Here is a 19,009-nt window from a genome sequence, read left to right as displayed (position 1 = left end):
CGATGTTACCCATTACTGCACTAAGCACTAAAGTTAATAAAACAGAACAAATAATAACGAAATATACGCACAGTTTTCGTAATCTGACTTCGTTTTTATATCCGCAGTTACAATAGCTTAGCTCGTCATAATTCAGTACTGACGTCATTAAAAAAATTCACTAGTCTTTCCCAGCGCTTGAAAATGCTCGAACTCAATCCTTGTTACACGAATCCTCTCGTAGACCGCGGGGATAGAGGGTCTAAAGGGGAGTTGGTCATTATCGCATGCAAAATAATGGTAAAAATAGCCTCTCTTCAAGCAGTCATAAATATAATACTATTTATCACAGCTCTTTCATTTTTTTAGTGTATACATATATCACTAAAAAAATGAAAGAGCTGTGATAAATAGTATTACAATTCTGACCGCTTGAAGATCGGCTATTTTTACCATTACTTTGAATGCGATAACGTCCATTTCCCCTTAACGTCTACTAAGTTAACCTAACATAACGTAACCTTTAATTAAATCTTTACAATAGCGTTACCGAAGGAAGGTGGACAAGGAACGGCATATTCTTAGACAATTTTGAATATATGAAAGACATACCAAAAAGCCTAAACTAACCTGTCACTGATTCGTATATGCAAGGCACAACAAAATTCTAAACTAACCTAATCTTATTCGCATAGCCTAAGTAAAATATAAGAAAAACCTAAACTAATCTAACCTGTCACAGATTTGTATAGCCTATGTAAGGCATATGCAAAGCCTAAACCTAACTTAAAGTAACAAAATATAGGTCTAACGTAAAAAAATTCCACTCTACACTAGCCTGAAATTTTCGTAATGTCATGCTAGGTTATTTTGGTATGGTTGAAGAAACAGTTGAAAATATTTGAAATTGCATAGCGGAATATGAAGGGAAGTATCTATTCGCTAGTTGAGCCCCCTTCTTAATGTGGCTGAGAAAATGTAACTACTATATTTACAGTGATATGAGATTAACGGTTGTGATTTACGGAATCATCGATAACAAGCTGTGTCCGTAACCAGTGTGTGAGGATGCGTCCACTAACACCAAAAGATAATCATCCAGTACTTTCTTCTCTCCTTTCTTTCCTCCCATTCTGCTTAATCAACCTGAAACTATGGATGAAGAATTGGCGAAGACAAGGTATACCGTGTAGCACGGTTAACTGGAGTTTTATATGGAGAGAAATACTTTTTGTTACTTTTTTTCTTTGATAAACAGTTCAAAAAATTACATGAGGGGAGAAACAATATAATTAACGTAAGCCGTTAATCGCTTTGTTTGTTTTACACGAGCTTTTCACATGCAGGATGAGTGACGCAAGATTCACTGGAATAGTGGTAGAGCAATTTTAGAGCAATAAGGTACAGTATTGAACTTGCAGATAAAGGGTGGAGCAATCAGTGACACATATGCAATACAAATAAAAGTCCAAACGTCTAAACGTTTGTGGGCGAAAAAGTCTGTCAATTTTGTATCGACCACTTATTCAGGGAAAAAGTTATTTAATGTTCCTTTTAAATCTACAACAAGAACCTCCCAACATTACATTCTTCCGAAAAAATATAATTCTAAATTGTATTGCCCTAAAATATCTATCACTCCCGACCAAGTTTGAATGTGAGAACATGGAATCCAATGTCTGAGGATATGAAGTAATTAAGGCTGTTCAAGTATTAGAACTCGTTAAGTAACCTATACATAAAACGGGTCAACAATATAATGAAACAAAAATTAAAAGAAAGAAGTAAAAACCGAAAAGTTCTATACAATTTAATCGATTTATCAATCTTTACCTTTATTATAAATAAAATGACTTGTAACCTAAAGACATTTCATACAAGTTGCGAGGATGCGAAGGCATTATTCTTTCCCCTTCTACTTGTCCTGAGACCGTCAGTGACAGAATGGTAGCTGTTATCTCTTATAGGTACCTGATACCCCCCAAGCTATACACACTAGAAAATAAAATATTAAATACAGTACACAAGTGAATATAAAATACAGTGTCACAGATGTTTGACAATTACATGTTAAAGCATGTTTTTGTGTAGTTCTTACAATATATTCAACTAATATAATTAATTGTATTTAGGAATGTCAGTTTGTATTATGAAGTCAGGGGGAGCGACACAATGCAGATTGTCCCATTGTATATGGTGTTGAGTAGCAACTAGCGGTGGAGAAAACATCTTCTGTTGTCAGCAGCTTCTTAATGTGCCAGTTAATTTAAATAGCAATCAAATTCAATATAAACGCATAGTATGGACTTTCCAAATATAGAGTACCGGTAAACACATTCAGAAATAAAATTTGTCACTACAGTATGTAGTACGCCAATTAGTCAAATGTTTGTGAGATGGACAGTAGCATCTTAGCATCTTCCCCTTCACTGATGATAGGGAGAGTGAGTAGAGGGGAATGCCTATCAACCAAACTGAAATGGGGTATAACTAAAGATATTGTTAAACATGTAGGCAGCCAATGAAATAAATATACTGTAGTATACAATACATATTTTTTTTTTTTCGGAAAAGCATAATAAATGACTATCGACGACTTAGTTGAAGCATTCCCTAAATTAATAATGGCCATGGCTAGGATGTGAACACAACGTGGTAGCACATTTTATGGCATATGGCCGACATGTTTTGTAGTTACGTCAACGAAGAGACGAAGGAACACGTTAAAATCTGCAGACAGCATACGCAAGTGGGAAAGGTGGTTGATTTGCACACTTACCGCGATGAGGGTCCTGAGGCTAACAATGCGCATAGTAGACTCTCTGGTGAAGCTGGCGCCGACCATCGACCGGCAGCTGGCTGGGCGCTGCGCTCAGCTGGGACGACGCTGATGGTGGTACTACTGCTTCTTGTCGAGGTACCGGTGAGTCGAACAAGTTCATGAGGAACTGGTGATAAGAGCTGCTTCCCTTGGTGATCCGTCGCGCCTGTCAGGGGACAAGAAAGCATCTCGATAAGAGATTGGCAGGGCCTGCCATTATGTAGCTGCGTCTCCCACGCGGGTCAGCTCGTATGACAAAACAGAATGACAGCAACGTTCGTTTTTATTTATACAACGTTAATTAGTCGACGACTCGGGTGAGAGATGGGGCGGGAACTCCCGGCCTGCGAGAGGAATCTGATGACTGAAATCGAAACAGGGCCTCCGGGCTCGCGAATTGCAAGAGCCGAGCCCTGCCATGTCTAAGTTTATGTGGAGCATTTCTGAGGCACGTGCTGAATACCCCAATGACCTCGTGTTCATTCCCGTAAGCGAGAGTTACCTTCTTCACATAACAAATACGTTTATTTATCAAGTTCCTATCATTGCTTTCTTTCTATATCTCGTTCCATATTCCTCCTTTCTTCACATCTCTGATCCTCGTATTTTTTGTAACTATTGCATTATCTTGACGTAGTCTGCTACATTTTTGTCTCCTGCGTATTCCACTTTGCAACCTGCTTAGCTATCTTACTGCCCTGTATTCATATGACATAAGTATCTCATCTTAATTGCCGTTATTCTGTTTCCTGTAAAATATTGTCCTTATTCCCCGTATTCTTTATAGTGAGTATAAAGAGCACTGGTCTCCGCAAAAAAGTTTATATAACTGACTTACCACCTACATATTGACAACAAATACATAACATAAGCATGGCATTAACTGTCTGTGCGACATTTCATTGAAAATTAAACAAAGAAATTCTGAAGATCACGCAAAAATGAACAAAATCTCACATTATCCAAGAAATACAGACACAATAAAGTATTATCCCTCACTTTTATGGTTTATTTTACTCATTCAGTGCTTTGTATGATGATCTTTAGATTGTATAATTACATCATATCTTCTGGGCATCGATTTTACCAGATTGTGATGTCAACACTAATTGTACTCCGTTTTTCTGTGAGTGGCATTAAAATAGGTAATTACTAAATATATCTTCATTCAACAGCGAAACTTCTTGAGAAGAGCTATTTGTTATATAATTAATCTCTGTAATTAACATTTAATTATGTTTCTATTTTACAGACTACGTTTCCTTACTACGTATAAGTTAATATGGTTTTCACTTTAATGATATCATTTTATTTCTTTTATATAATAAGTTACTATTATAATAATGACAATGAGAATTCCAAACAGCATTTAAACTCTTAGAAACTGCAACAGTTAATTAGTAACACATAAACAGCTAGCTCACTTTGAACGAAAATACCGCAATTATAACGAAGATTAAAAAATCCTCGCCTCATAGTATTCCATACATCGCACAGTTTGCAATTTTTCCAGTCTAGTGGACAAAAATCAAATTTCGACTTGTTTAGTTAGGCATAGGTGAATATGAATTCATGTTCTTTAACAATTGAAGTATGTTGTGAGAAATAGCTTTTACTGTTTTATCAGCGGCAAGCTGTATTTAGAAGGGTATGACTTCCTGACACTTCTCGCTCCTGTTCAGCCGTAGACAGAGAAGCTTACTATGTGAATGAAAAAGAGCTAATTGTTAGTGATCTATTGTGTTGTGAGACATGGAATCTGTTCAGATAGGTACGTTCTTACTAATGTAACTTCAGTTACAAGTTTGTGAAGTATTTTTCTTCTTACAGAAGGGTTTAAACATTACAATTGGAAAAAAAAAAATATATATTTTAAAGTTCTCCAAATATAACGTGAGTTTTAATATAGCCGGTTATAACAATTATTTTACCATTTAATACAGCATCATTTAGAGTGTTGAATTCCTGTTTTAAAGTTTGCGCGTTCTTGCGCATTTATCAGTAATTAATTTTTTTTTCAGTGGTGGGGCATACGGTAACTGTTCCATATTTGGCTTAACAGCAGAAAATAATCATGAAATAAGGAAGTTTTTTAACACTTGTGAGTGTTTTAGGCCTGTAAAATTATTCACATGACATCGAACATCAGGTTAAAAATACATTGGTCACACTTTTATCTAACCTTAACAAACGCACAGTGAATCAGAACGCAAATCACTAGCTGGACAAAATTAATCATTTCTCTGCATTCTAACGGTTTGTTATGAAACTTTGTACATGCCTTACAGATGTTACACATGTTTTGTGTACAAACTCTGATTACGTTTGCACAAGAAAAATACCCATTTATAGCGGGTGCATTTAAACAAAATTAATAACTTCTCTCCTATCTACCAGATTTTTATGAAACTTTATGCAGACGTTACAAGTGAATATTTTATTTTTTGTCTACAAAGTCTGATTATGTTTCATAAGAGGAACTGCCCCTTTATAGTGATGCATTTAGACAAAATTAATAACTTCTCTCCTTTATAATATATTTTTAAGAAACTTTGTACAACAATTAAGCCTACAGGTAGCATACAGATGTAATCAGAATTTGTACACAAAAATATATCCTACTGTAACTCCTGTACAAAGTTTCATAAAAACCTGTTACATAGGAGAGAAGTTAATTTTGCGTAAATGCACCCCCTGTAAAGGGGTACTTCCTCTTACGGAGCCGTAAATATAGTTTGTACACAAAAAATATATTCTACCTGTAACTAACATACAGTGTTTCATAAAAATCTGTTGGGTAGGAGAGAAGTTATTATTTTGGTCTATCCCTATAAAGGGGTAGTTCTTCGTTCACAAACGTAGTCAGAGTTTGTACACAAAAAATGTGTTATTTATAAGGTCTGTACTAAGTTTCATAACAATCCGTTGGAAAGCAGAGAAGTTGTTAATTTTGTCCAGCTAGATTTGCGTTATTGCACACTGCGCATCGCATGCAGAAAGAAACTTTGCGGCTCTGACAGTAACAACAACTTTAAGGTATTTGATAGCAACGTTCCAAACATCATTTCTCTGCAAAATTACAAGTACTACCGGTAGCGTAACTTCTTGGCTGTGCGGCTAACATAATAATACAAAACCACAAATTATAGATGACCGGGTTTTAAAAAGCCTAATTGAACCCGCAGTCTTGTGACTTTTTTTAATCTGTTACTTAACAACGCTGTATCAACTACGTGATTATAACATGAAGTCAGTGGAATTGGCAATGGCGAGTTGGTATTTGAAAGGTGAGTCTGAGGATTCATAATCTTAATTAACATTCACTTTACAGTTGGAGAAAACGTTAGGAAAAGACTCAACCAGATAACAAGCGCAAGCAGGATTTTACCTCTCGCCCGATCGCATTCTCGGCACGAGTTTTTGGTTACTTATCCTTTAGACCACGCCAGTGACCAGTCACGTGAATGCCTTTCTTTCGGCAGTTAGATTTTCATACACAGTTTGTCACATTTTAGCTCTGAAAAAAAAACAACTCTTTTATGAATATATTATTTAAGCGATTATCTTTAACTTTATGGATATGCTGACCTGAAAATCGCTTAAATAATATATTCATAAAATGCTACTATGAAATTAGTTTAATTAAGTTTTATATTCCACGCGTTTATATATTGTGTAATCTGATAAATAGACCTAATTGATAATACAGAAATGTGCTCGGTGAACTAATTTTGTTTGGATTATAAAAAAAATTCAAAGAAACACAATTAGATAACTTTGCACGTAAGTTTAGAAAAACAATAATTCAACTAAGAGCTTCATTTTGAATATTGGCGTCACAACATTTTTTTTTACGTCAGTAATTTCTCGCGTCGATCTTTTTTTTTTTTTTCTTTTAAGTGTTGCCGGAGGAAAATTTAATACCGACCATTCCAAATAGGGTCTTAGTAGACTTGGGCCAGGATATGTTGAAAATGTGAAATTGAGGGGAAAAGTAAGATTTACCAAAACATTAGGTAATTTATTAGCCATTTCAAAAATGGAAATCAAACAACGGAAAAATAACTCATTGTTCTTGAAATATAATGTAATCCAATATAATGAAAAATTCTGCTTAGCTTGAGGTTTTTTCTACAAGGGATTAAAAAAATTAAATATATTAAAAACTTTAACACTGTAACATAACATATGATTGGAAATAATCATTACCATAACTACGAATTATAGAAACTAAAATAGATAAACCTAAAGCACCTTCACACACTATCCTTTCAATATAAAGACCAGACATATCAAAAAAAGGTCCACAAACACACATAATCAGGGAAAATAACTGTAAATAGAACATAACATTTTAACCTCGTTTAGAGGTTTTTTTTCTAATGAGGAAACATGTATCGCGGCGAGACTACCAGAAGGGCTGGGTTTAAGAGACATTCGGTCTTTATTATTAACAGTTAACAAAATTTTCACGATCGTTCGAAAATATATTTACGTCAATTTCATTTCATCTTTCTTTCATCCGAAAGCAATAGCGTAGTGTAATAGGTTCACTTAACAAAAGGAAATAGAGATAAGAATCATCATCCTACGCTTTAAAACTTCGTTTTGCATATGCACTGCCTTTCACCTTATCTGTTCACCCCCACGCAACATCGAGCCATATCCCGCCTTCGTGATTTTCAGAGGGTGTGCAAACACGCCCACCGACCAATCATGACGCCAATGAAATTGTCTTGCGCAGTTGAAAATACGTGTGCCTGCCCTTTCTCATCTCAAATTTTCCAATATTTTGGAGTAGATTTTTACTTCTTTAAAGACAATACCTGGGATTTCATATTTTCATATTCTGGCTTGTCTGATTTCATTTTAGATCAAGAACGAAATTGTGTCATTGTACATAACTTGTTTTGAATTTATAAGCCACATTGTAATTGTCAAACAACTTGTAACCGTAGTCTATACATTATAAGAAATAAATAAAAAATAATCTCTAAAGATTTTGAATATAAGGGCGAAATATAGGCATATTATTTTTCTCGTTCAAGTAAAGTTAGTTACAAATTTTCTCGTTCGTGTAAAGTTAGTTACGATTATGTCATAATAATTACAAGTTATTTATTATTAAAGGCAGGATGTTTCTGTTTTCTATGTAATACTGTATTACTTTTCCTTCGTATAATTTTACTTACGAGTATTCAGTGCGTTAAGTGTATCAAATGTATTTATTGTGATATAAAAATAGGTTTCCAAATTTTCACAGACGTACACATAATGGGTAATTTTGATATAAAACGTGACTATGATTTGTTCTTTCTCTTTCCGTCCATCCTGTGTGTAGACTATTTAACAGACACGTGCTTCCACAATTTCTCTCATATTATGTCTTTGATGTACACACTTCTTCACATACTTTCTGTCTCATAGGTCTATCATACCAGCCATGACAATAAAGAAAATGAAGAGAAGTTCTGTCCCTCACAGTCACACACCTCACATTGTTTATGAGGCAGGTCAGAGTACTTACATATATGTACTCAGTACAGAACAAGCGATTGCTCGTCCTTGTACCAGCGGCGAAATTATATAAAAAAATGTTGAACTAATAATCAACAGCTCTGATGAAAATTGCTTATTGTGCCGCATCTCTGACGTTACTACTTTCGTCGAGAGCTAGTGGAAAACATTAATTTTTTCAGTATTTCCATGAGTTGATTTTCATTGTCTTTAGCTATATTAGCACGTCTAGCCGCGAAACCAGGTGGCCCGGGTTCGATTCCCGGTCGGGGCAAGTTACTTGGTTGAGGTTTTTTCTGGGGTTTTCTGTCAACCCGATATGAGCAAATGCTGGGTAACTTTCGGTGCTGGACCCCGGACTCGTTTCACCGGCATTATCACCTTCATCTCATTCAGACGCTAAATAACCTTAGATGTTGACAAAGCGTCGTAAAATAACCTACTAAAATAAAGAAAATTTAGCTATATTTGTGATTCTGCTGACCATTGTGTCATTTATAGCATATTTATTAAAATGGGATGTGCAACGAAATAAACACTGATACATTAATCAGCGTGTTTTTTCGTTAGATGAATAAAAAAATACTTTCCTTCACTTTTTTTAAAATGGAAACGTCTTTGTGCTGTAGTAGCAGCAGCCATACCTACGTAATTCTGTCACAATGCGGAGGGTTTCTTTGTACTTGCTGAACAGAGTATGAACATTCGCTTAGGAATAGTGATGTGAGTTAAGAATCCATATAGGGGAAGTGACTCAATTGTGCCATTTGATATTTATTCTCTCTCTCTCTCTCTCTAGATATTGAAAATCTTTGTCTTACAAACTCTCATGTTCACACTTACACTCAGTTATATATATATTGTTTTTTAAATTTGTATCCAGAATATTCTTCTCAGCTGTTACATAAATTTCGTTTTTTTATTGGGTTATTTTACGAAGCTGTATCAAAATCTAGGTTATTTAACGTCTGAATGAAATGTAGGTGATAATGCCGGTGAAATGAGTCCGGGGTCCAGCACCGAAAGTTACCCAGCATAAATTTCGTTCACATACAATGTTTATTAGAAGGTCTACTCAAGGACATGACATTATATATAATTATCATATATCGGATCTTTATCTTGTAGGAAGTAATTGGAAATAAGAGGTATTTGTTAAAATTATACTCAAAACCTCTTTACTTTATAATTTTTCTCGTTCTAATTCTGTGTAATGTTAAGTAAAAAAATACCAATTTCGAATCACATGTTTATTGTTTCTATCAGATAATACTGATTATTTTTCTCCCTCCCGAAGTTTTCTACAACTGTAAGACGAATGTCAGGTAATAATACGGTGAAAATTCGTCCTCATCTCGACAAATACCATCTCGCTACCACCAATTCCATTGATGCTAATTAATCTAGTACAGTAGTTGATACAGCGTCATTAAATGACCGGCTAAAAATAAAAGAAAACACCAAAACAGAAAACATGACAAATAATGTTAGTCTTAAACAGTTCTACCTAAACCATAAGTTCCATATTAATACACATCATTATTAGAGCCCGGATTTTATGTAGGCCTAATATGAAAATGCCCCAGGCCAAAAAGGAGTAGGACTCATAATTAGGAATAATGTAAAGCACATTATACAAAATATTGTGGGAGTGTCAGAAAGAATAATTGTACTAGTTCTTCGCACGAAGAGATCAAGAGTAACAGTCATACAAGTCTACGCATCCACTACAGAAAGCAACGAAGAAGAAATAGAATACTTCTGTGAATTAATAGAGAACACCCTGGATAAGTACAAATCAGCAAAAAATCATGTGTTAGGAGACTTCAACAGTAAAGTAAGCGGGAGGGAGTCCATAGACGAGAAGCCAGTTGGAGCTTATGGATACGGTAAAAGGAACAACAGGGGGGAAAGACTGATCCAATTTGTGCAATCACATAAACTGAAATATTAAACACACATTTTAAGAAAAGATGGACATGGCGCTCTCCGAACAGAAAAACGCTCAACAAAGTCGACTAGATCCTGGGGGATTCATTAAAGGATGTCAGAGACATTCAAGTGGTGCAAAAACTGAAATTGGATACTGATCACAGAATGATCAGAGCAATAATAAAGCTCAACAAGGGAAGACCCTATCATGCCAAACCTGCAAGACCACGCATCGAAATGACAGATAAAAGATAGCACAACTCCAGTACCAGCTATCTCAAGTGCCCAACAGCCAAGAACAGGGAGTTCAGAAGCTACACCACACTCTCGAACAAGCTTACTAGAGGCCAGCAGTAATGTACCCAGCAACATCGACAAAACGAAACACAAATTCAAACTGAAGCAACAAATCATAAAACTCTTAGCACAGAGGGAGAAAAAATGTAAAATAAAATTTATGTACAACATTCCTACATGTGTATCTCGTCAACATTTGCCTTTTATTCGTGCATAAATAAGTAGCATTAAAATATGTAATAAATAATCCGGGCTCTAATGATTATTAAGATACGTATTCAGTAATTATAACATTTTTTTCAGACCAAAATTGCATGAATAAACTATTTAGAACGTACCAATATAAATTACGAGCGGATTAAATTCTATAGCTTATTTATTTAAATCTAACTGCTAATAACTGATGCACAGTGTTTAAAATATTTGGATTAACCTCGGTATCAGTCATAGTTCATGACCTAGCAGCAAATATCCTTGTCCTTAAATCCGAAGTTGCCGAGGACTATGTGTTTTGAGGAACGATATAAATACGTTTATTGCCGAAAACTGACGCCCTGAATCACCGCTAAACGCGCTATTACTCGCCCATGCCAGTTTCTGGATGGCGCCGTACTAAGCAAAGCCTGTTTGCAGAAGTACATTACTATGGCGTCCGTAACATATATTAACGACATGTGAAATAAACCTGCAAAATTTTCAGACTAGCCTTTCTCGTCTCACAAAGTTTTCTTCTTTGAGATGTGAGGAGACGGGTGAATCCTCGAAATTAAATAAGACTCCAGTCAAACAAGAATGCGGCCGTAGTGACTGCAGTCTCATCGTTTTGGAGATTACCTACTGTCATGCAAACTCTTACATAGATTAAATTTAACGTTAACATTTGTGTAGAAATTATAGTTTCTTTAGACATAAATGCAATATTCTTAGTAATATTTCAAATTTCCACAGAAAGATTCCTAAGGTTAAGTTCATAGAAGAAAATAAGATGCATAGGATGTCAACTAATTCATGGAATTGTGGCAGGGTTGTAAATTCCTTCATCAGTATTTAGTGGGCACGCAGGATATGGCGCCATAAAAAACCGCATTTATAAACTCTGCCGATCTGCAATAATTAGGATAGAAGCGATCAAAGCGCATGCAACTTACAGCGGAAGTTCTTTATATTATCATTAGCTTTCGCTCGTTGGGCGGCATTATTACCTTTAACAATTTACATATTCTGAGCTATCCATAGTTTTCGTGGAAACCTGATGCATTTTTAGCTATCCGTCCGTAATAATTATTATTTTACAAGGCAAATGATAGCCTAATATCCATTCTTTTGACATGGGATACCTATCCTCTTACTTCTGTATTCCTTTATTTTATCATCTAAATAAAATATTTTTACAATTCATTTTGAAGGAGTTTTTTCCGATAAATCTTTGAAATACAATGAATAATTATATAATGTTTTTCCGTCACTGACTTAACATTCCATATACAACCATTAATGTTGATAGTAAAGGTGTTGCATTAGACGAAATATTTCCTGTTGTGTGTGTTCTTCTATGTTGAAATTGGTAACGTGGATTGGGTATTATAAATGTATTTAATCTCGGTCTTCAATCTGGAAAGAATGTTGCATGAAATTATGAGGTTAGAAGATTCCAAAATAATATTTGCATTGAAGGAAGACGCCTCAATCTAAGAGCGATGTGGAGTATTGCATACTGCGAAGTTAGTGTTGTATGGATAATTCTTGCATTGAAGGAACACGCTTCAATCTAAGAGCGAGTCGACCTGGTTGGCGAGTTGGTATAGCGCTGGCCTTCTATGCCCAAGGTTGCGGGTTCGATCCCGGGCCAGGTCGATGGCATTTAAGTGTCCTCAAATGCGACAGGCTCATGTCAGTAGATTTACTGGAATGTAAAAGAACTCCTGCGGGACAAAATTTCGGCACATCCGGTGACACTGATATAACCTCTGCAGTTGCGAGCGTCGTTAAATAAAACATAACATTCTAAGAGCTTTGTGGAATATTGCATACTGCGAAGTTAGTATTTTATGGAGATGTACAAAACAGTATGTTACATGTTGACTAGACGAGAGCTGTATAGTAACTCATGTATGCATGATTATTCCGGTTTTTGAGTTTGGTTTAAATGCAATTATATCTGTGCATCGAGTACTGCCATTTGTGGCCAGACCGGAAACCTCCTCATAGAGGGTGTAGTCATGATCCCTCACAGCTTGAACCATCGTGTTCCGAATGCACTATTGTGCGGTAGCTCCCCACCCGGACAGGCACCCAAGACGTGTGCACGAGTTTCTCGCTTTCTGCGGCAACGCCCACAGAGGGTACCGTCTTGAGACCTGCCCGGCACGGAGTGCACCGCAAGCACATGGTTATAAAGCTAATAACATGGAAGGGTTACTAAACTATTTGAACAAAAAATGTAAGAATCTGTATGTGACGGGGCCTTTACGTAGATTCTCTCTCTCTTTTTTTTCTTTTACAAAAACACAAAAAGTCCCATAAAATGTAATTTCACAATCATTTCGCAGAAATACACACATTTCGCATTTTATACTCAATTTCGCATTTAATCGCGGATTAAAAAACACAGCAATATACTTAACATGCTTTTAAACATAAAACCACTTATTTTGACAGCATTTGGGCACATTTATCGTTATCTCTACGTATTAGCTTTCAATCATAAAAAATCATGCATAGTAGTGTATTCAGTAAAATCTAAGATCCCTCATAGGGGACTTGAACTTTTTTCCCCTTTGCTTTCTCGTTCACTTCCATTCAATTTCTATTACTGGAACCTTCGCGCATCGACTGCTGTGACGCTTGAGCCACTCTGTCCCTGCAGTTGGCGACGTCTGGGCAGAATGAAATACTGCGGATCTAGTTTCAGCCGATGTCGCTGATATATATGACAGGAGCTGCCCTGCATGAGGCACGCCTAGTGTCTCCACTGGCGCCGATCCCCACTTCCTCAACCTGCCCGAGCCCCGAGACCATTGTGTTGGACGTGTAATTAATATTGGATAGATATGTGTCTGCATGCAAACAAATAGCTGCCAATCTTTGATGTTGCGATGTCCATAACAGTTGGATTTACGTGTGCTGTGTCCAGATCGCTGTGACAACTACAATCATCATACAAATCACTGGATTCGATGTCACTGATAATCGCTTGTGTCGGGGGATCTGCGAGTAATTGATGGCACTGTAGCTACAATATCCGCTGGGTGCGCTCATGTGTGTGGTACGTCTCCTGACAGGAATGGAGACGTGTGGATTATGAAATGGATGATTAATGAAGTTCTTTTCTACAGCCTACCAGTCGTGTACTTCATCCTCCTGACTACAGGTCGGACCAACCAAGAACAATGAGTTTCCTTTTAAACACGGATTTATATGCAGAATGCAAGTTGCATGTGGAATTTTGGTATTAACGAAATGCGGTACGTTATTGTTGGAAAATTATGCATTGGTCGATTGTGCATACATTTAATTCCTTCTATTCATGCACATTCCGATGAAATATCATTTATAGTCCATTCGTTATCTCGTGCCTGCCCGTGAGGGGAACAAGGAAATGGACTGGGAAGGTTTCCTCACTCGCTACGCTTCTACTCGCAGCTAGCTAGCTCACTTACCTGCCCCCCCACCATAAGGTTCTTGCTATATGCTACGGCGCACGTATGCATTTAGTTTCGCGAGATAACGAATGGCCTATACTTATTTCTACGAAGAATTAATATTTTTACAGTTATGTACGCCGTACGGTACTGTGTAGTCTTCTTTTTATTTAATCAATAATATGTTTAACGACTCCGTATTAACGGCCATACTATCTAGCGTCTGTAGAATGATGAGATCGCGGATTCGTCATTAAATTACCTGATAAGTGCCTTCAGGTACTTTTTCACGGTGCTATTTAAATTGCAAAAACTTTTTAGTTGTGCAACAATTTGCGCTTCTCTTTTACACATAAGCCAATAATAGCACGGAATTTGCTACTTTCTTAGTTGTGCAACTTGAAAAATGGCATGACTACAAAAAAGTTGTATTCAATATCTATGCACAACAAACTATTTACATGATGCAACTTCATTATTACACACTCAACGTCTTTCCTACAGTAGTTCTTGGTCAACTTTTGAGTATCGGCTACGAAGGCTCCACAAATTGTATGAGAAAGACCAGGTTAGTATTCTATAAGATTAACGTCAATACAAAAGGAAGACATTATTTATAAAACAAATATTTTCATTTTTAATTCATGTAACGAACCTGAATTGTCCTTTAAGTAAGAGTCACTGGTATTATCTACCTCTGATTTAGGTTCTGTACATCTTATCAGGTAGGCAGTACATCTCAATATTTTGAATGCATCTGAAGTTTGATTAGTGTAATATGTTACTAATCAGCGATGCATGTAATAGAGAGGGAAAGGAAATGGCCACCTACCCATTATCTCCTGACTTAGTTGCTTCATGAGTAATGAGTGGTGCATTATTGGTGTCAATGCTATTTAATGACGCGTGCGTGTTAGACATCGACGAAATTAATCTTTGTGTTATGTGCTGCTTCCCGATTTTGTGGATTTCATTTTATTTATTTTGGTTGTAAATGTGACCTTATACTTTTTTTGCTTAATGTGTTCTGGTGACATTAATCTTAAGTTCAATTTCGCTCATACCAGTTTCCCTTTTTCAGTATTTCAATGATATAACTGTGAATTTCTCGTTGACGTATCGGTAATAATTTTTTATTTTCTTTATTTTTAATCTGTCAGCTATAACATAATCGGTTTTAAGTTTATTGCTATAAAGTTATGTATTGTTACTGTTTTAGTGTTATTATTAGCGTCCATTTTAATTACTGTGACAGCTGACATATATTTTGAATTTCTGGTACCATGATAACTCTTTCTATCATACCTTACGGCTTAACAGGCTACTAGATAATTCACAAATCAATTAAGAAATCGTTATATGAATACAATAGCAACACGCGTTTATGAAAACAATAAACATGTAGTATTTCTAATATAGAGAAAAACATGTGACATTGTTTGTAAATACTGTGCAGAACACACTACAATTAAAACGTGTTTTTGGAAATAAAAGAACATACACAATCGTAATAGTCTTGATCAGACTCATTCTGTTCACCAAACACATGTGTAGTATCCAAGCGCATTAGCGTGACGAAGTTGCACATCGAAAACTAAACCTCTTACTCCACTTTTAGATGGCGTAATTAATTCTGTCCTTTTTGGTCTGTGTACGATACTACTGTATTTCTGAAATTGCATGCAACTTAAAATTGCGCAAAAGAGAGTGAAATATGTAATTTTTCAAGTTACACCCTTCTTTACATTGGTCAAATCAACTTTTCTTGAACAACTTGACTTTGCAAACAATATAAGTTGCATGATGGATGAGTTAGAATTCTTCCAGTGCAGTCTGCTTCTATTATCAGAGACAGAAAGAATTTTGATTGCAAACTGACCTGATACCAAGGTTAATTGGACAGACTGCGTCATGTTTACAGTACGAAGCAGTGTTCTCATGTTATTCTCCTACGATTGCCACATGTTTAACAAATATAAGACGCAAGAGTGGCCACCAAGTATTTGCGGTAGAGAAAGATTCAGTGACTCACTCCTGGACTGATAGCGACTGACTATTGAGCGAAAATATAGGCTTACTGTAGAACGCCGAGAAAATCCCTTATAACCTCGACTTCCTTGACTTGTGTAGCTCGCGCAAGGAACGATTACCGAAAAACAGTGGTAGCGTTACTGTCTGTTTTGACGTGTGTACGTATGTAGGCACGCCGAGGGAGCGAGAGATGCGGGCCGATGAAAGTACTGCCTCTTCCAAGAAGATGAACAGATGGGGACATCGCCTGTGGAAATGGAGAGCGTAGCAAGAGAAAAATTCGAAGCGAATTAAACGCGCAATATTATGTTTTCGAATAAAATAATGATACTCTGCGAGGGGAACGCTCCATCACTAAATAAAATAAACCCACTTGCAGTGGAACTGAAACTGAAACCGTAATGTAACTATCACAATGCAAGACTGATTCTGTCGATATCGTTTCTCCTCCGACTGTACTCTTGAATATCATTTAAGATATTTCGTGACCTTTCCTGTCGCCCGCTCTTCCTTATCGAATTGTTTCGTTCGCATTACTGTCGTCGGTATTCCCTGCTTGCGAGACCATTACCACGATTGTCAAATTGGCGGAGCCGGAGATTGAACCCAAGTGTGCTTGTACAAGTCTTACGCGCTAGCAGTGAACAACTAAGGCGGCATATACAGAGTGTATCTAAATTCCCATTATGGCCTTTGAGGGGACCGAGAAGGTTACGTTTTGCATAGGAACTTATGTCCCAAAACGTATCGTTTCCTCGCTACAAGCAAAACATCAACACAATACACGTTGAACTCTCCCGTGTTTTCGGCGCCAATGACCAGGGTGTACGTGCGTCATTCGATGATCACCTGATGTCACATGTTCGCTACAGGTCTGTTTGCATGCCATTTACTTCGTGAGCTGCTCGGAGAAGCGCCGATCATTTGAAATGCTTGTGGCGTCGATCTGCAATTCATTGGCAGTGCCGTGCTGTTGAATATGATTGACTACACGTTTAGCGAATACGCCGATATGGTGTTATTGTACGGCGAAGCCCGGTGTAATGGAAGGGCTGCTCTTCAGCTGTATGAAAAGCGTTTTTCATACCACCGGACACCTTCGCACACTCTCTTTGCCAAGGTTTACCAGCAGTTCCGGGAGACGGGTACATTCACCACCAATAGTTCCGACTGTGGTGCTCCACGGCAGCGCCGCACCACCGAGTTTGAAGAGGCTGACTCCATGCAGTGGAAGAGGACGAGATGACGAGGGTTCAAAAGGTAGCGCGTAGACTCACTGTGGATCTGTCTTCTCAATGTTTGTGAATTTAGCCTACAGGTCACTGCTTTCGACGGTACATTACATGTACAGTAAGAAGCATAAGTGGGAGAGTTCAACTTGTGTTGTGATGGTGTTTTGCTTGTAGCGGAGAAACGGTACGTGTCCGAACATGAGTTCCTATGTAAAACCTAACCTTCTCGATCCCCACTACAAGCCCTCTAAGCCCATAATAGGAATTTAGATACATTCTGTATTTAAATTTCTAATGATTACTGTAGGCTATAGGGAATATAGGTTTTCGTAGGTTTTAAAATACCGGAAACAAAGTTACAGAGTATTGTGCTCAACGTCTCTCCGAACTTTTGGTGAACGTGAGGATGCCGACGGTTTACATTATATATAGTGAAAGTATTAAAAATAAGGTTATCAAATTGATTTTTTTATCGAAGTCCGAATGAGATTTTTGCCGGCTTCGGTTTACAGCAAACTCCAGTCAATATCATTTCCTACACCGACTCCACACTCTGGTTAGAACTCCACCTCCGCATCAATGTTCATTCGCCCAAGAGAAATGGCAGAGATTATTAATACTAGTTATAATAAATTCAACGCTCGTAATTAGAAGAAATAAATGTTATATGGTGCATAATGTTTGCATAAATGTTTTCGTCAGTGCATTTTTCTGATGTCGAATATAATTTTATTTACAGTATATAGCCTACATCTTTAAAAAATCTGTTGTGTTTTTATCTTTCAAGATTTTTAATGTTTCGTTGCCTTGGGACCGCAATAAACGTGAGATTGTAATTCTGGTTTTACGGACAGTAGAAATAAACCAATGTTAAATTCATGAGCTCGGCTTCTCCATCAAAGACAACAAGCTATTAGAGCTAAATAAAATACAGTCATAACGTTTAAGTAAATAAAGTATTTTTTAACTTTTTTCGAAATGTCTACACATCTTATTACGTACTTACATGATGGCCATTTTACTATAAAAATATACGAAAGCAGCCCTAGATAACTTTAGGATACAAAGTAACATTTACATTAGATCTTAAGTAAGAAGAAAACTCCGACTTCAATAAGTGGATCGTTAAGTCAAAACCTCATTACGCACGGTATATTGGATCATACTCTGCACTAATGACAGACCCAGTAACAAAACAAATTACACTAAAGAATACTTATCACTATTACGTCTAATGTTGTATCTATACAGTACTGTGTTGTACTGTATAAACAGTAATAAATAAATAAATAAATAAATAAATAAATAAATAAATAAATAAATAAATAAATAAATAAGTAAATGAATAAATAAATAATACATGTTAATGCGGTGTTGGTCTAGAGTATCAGTTTTAGAATTACCACAGTTATTCAAGTAACTGTTCACCATCTAAGCAAATATAACTAATTTAATGAACCATTCGCAGTTTCCCTTCATGAGGCTTGCACTGGCTTAATTTAGTAGATAAGTATAGTAAGTAGGATCTACGAAAGTTGAGATCTGTCTATGTAATCATA

At 36.5% G+C, this 19,009-nt stretch overlaps 1 protein-coding gene across 2 annotated transcripts in view; it reads right to left on the bottom strand.

Annotated features, from left to right (window-relative positions):
- Positions 1-19,009, bottom strand: part of LOC138705878 (uncharacterized) — a 942,969-nt gene that overhangs the window by 279,870 nt on the left and 644,090 nt on the right. For both annotated transcript variants that reach the window (XM_069834591.1, XM_069834592.1), the window contains exon 3: positions 2,759-2,966. In XM_069834591.1, the coding sequence (XP_069690692.1) occupies positions 2,759-2,824 (66 nt within the window). In that variant the 5' untranslated portion in view covers positions 2,825-2,966. The remainder of the gene's footprint in view (positions 1-2,758; positions 2,967-19,009) is intronic.

The sequence above is a fragment of the Periplaneta americana genome, chromosome 9 (assembly GCF_040183065.1).
Source record: "Periplaneta americana isolate PAMFEO1 chromosome 9, P.americana_PAMFEO1_priV1, whole genome shotgun sequence".
Classification (NCBI taxonomy): Eukaryota; Metazoa; Arthropoda; class Insecta; order Blattodea; family Blattidae; genus Periplaneta; species Periplaneta americana.
Note: the sequence above shows the minus strand (reverse complement) of the source record. Positions and strands in the feature narration are given on the sequence as shown.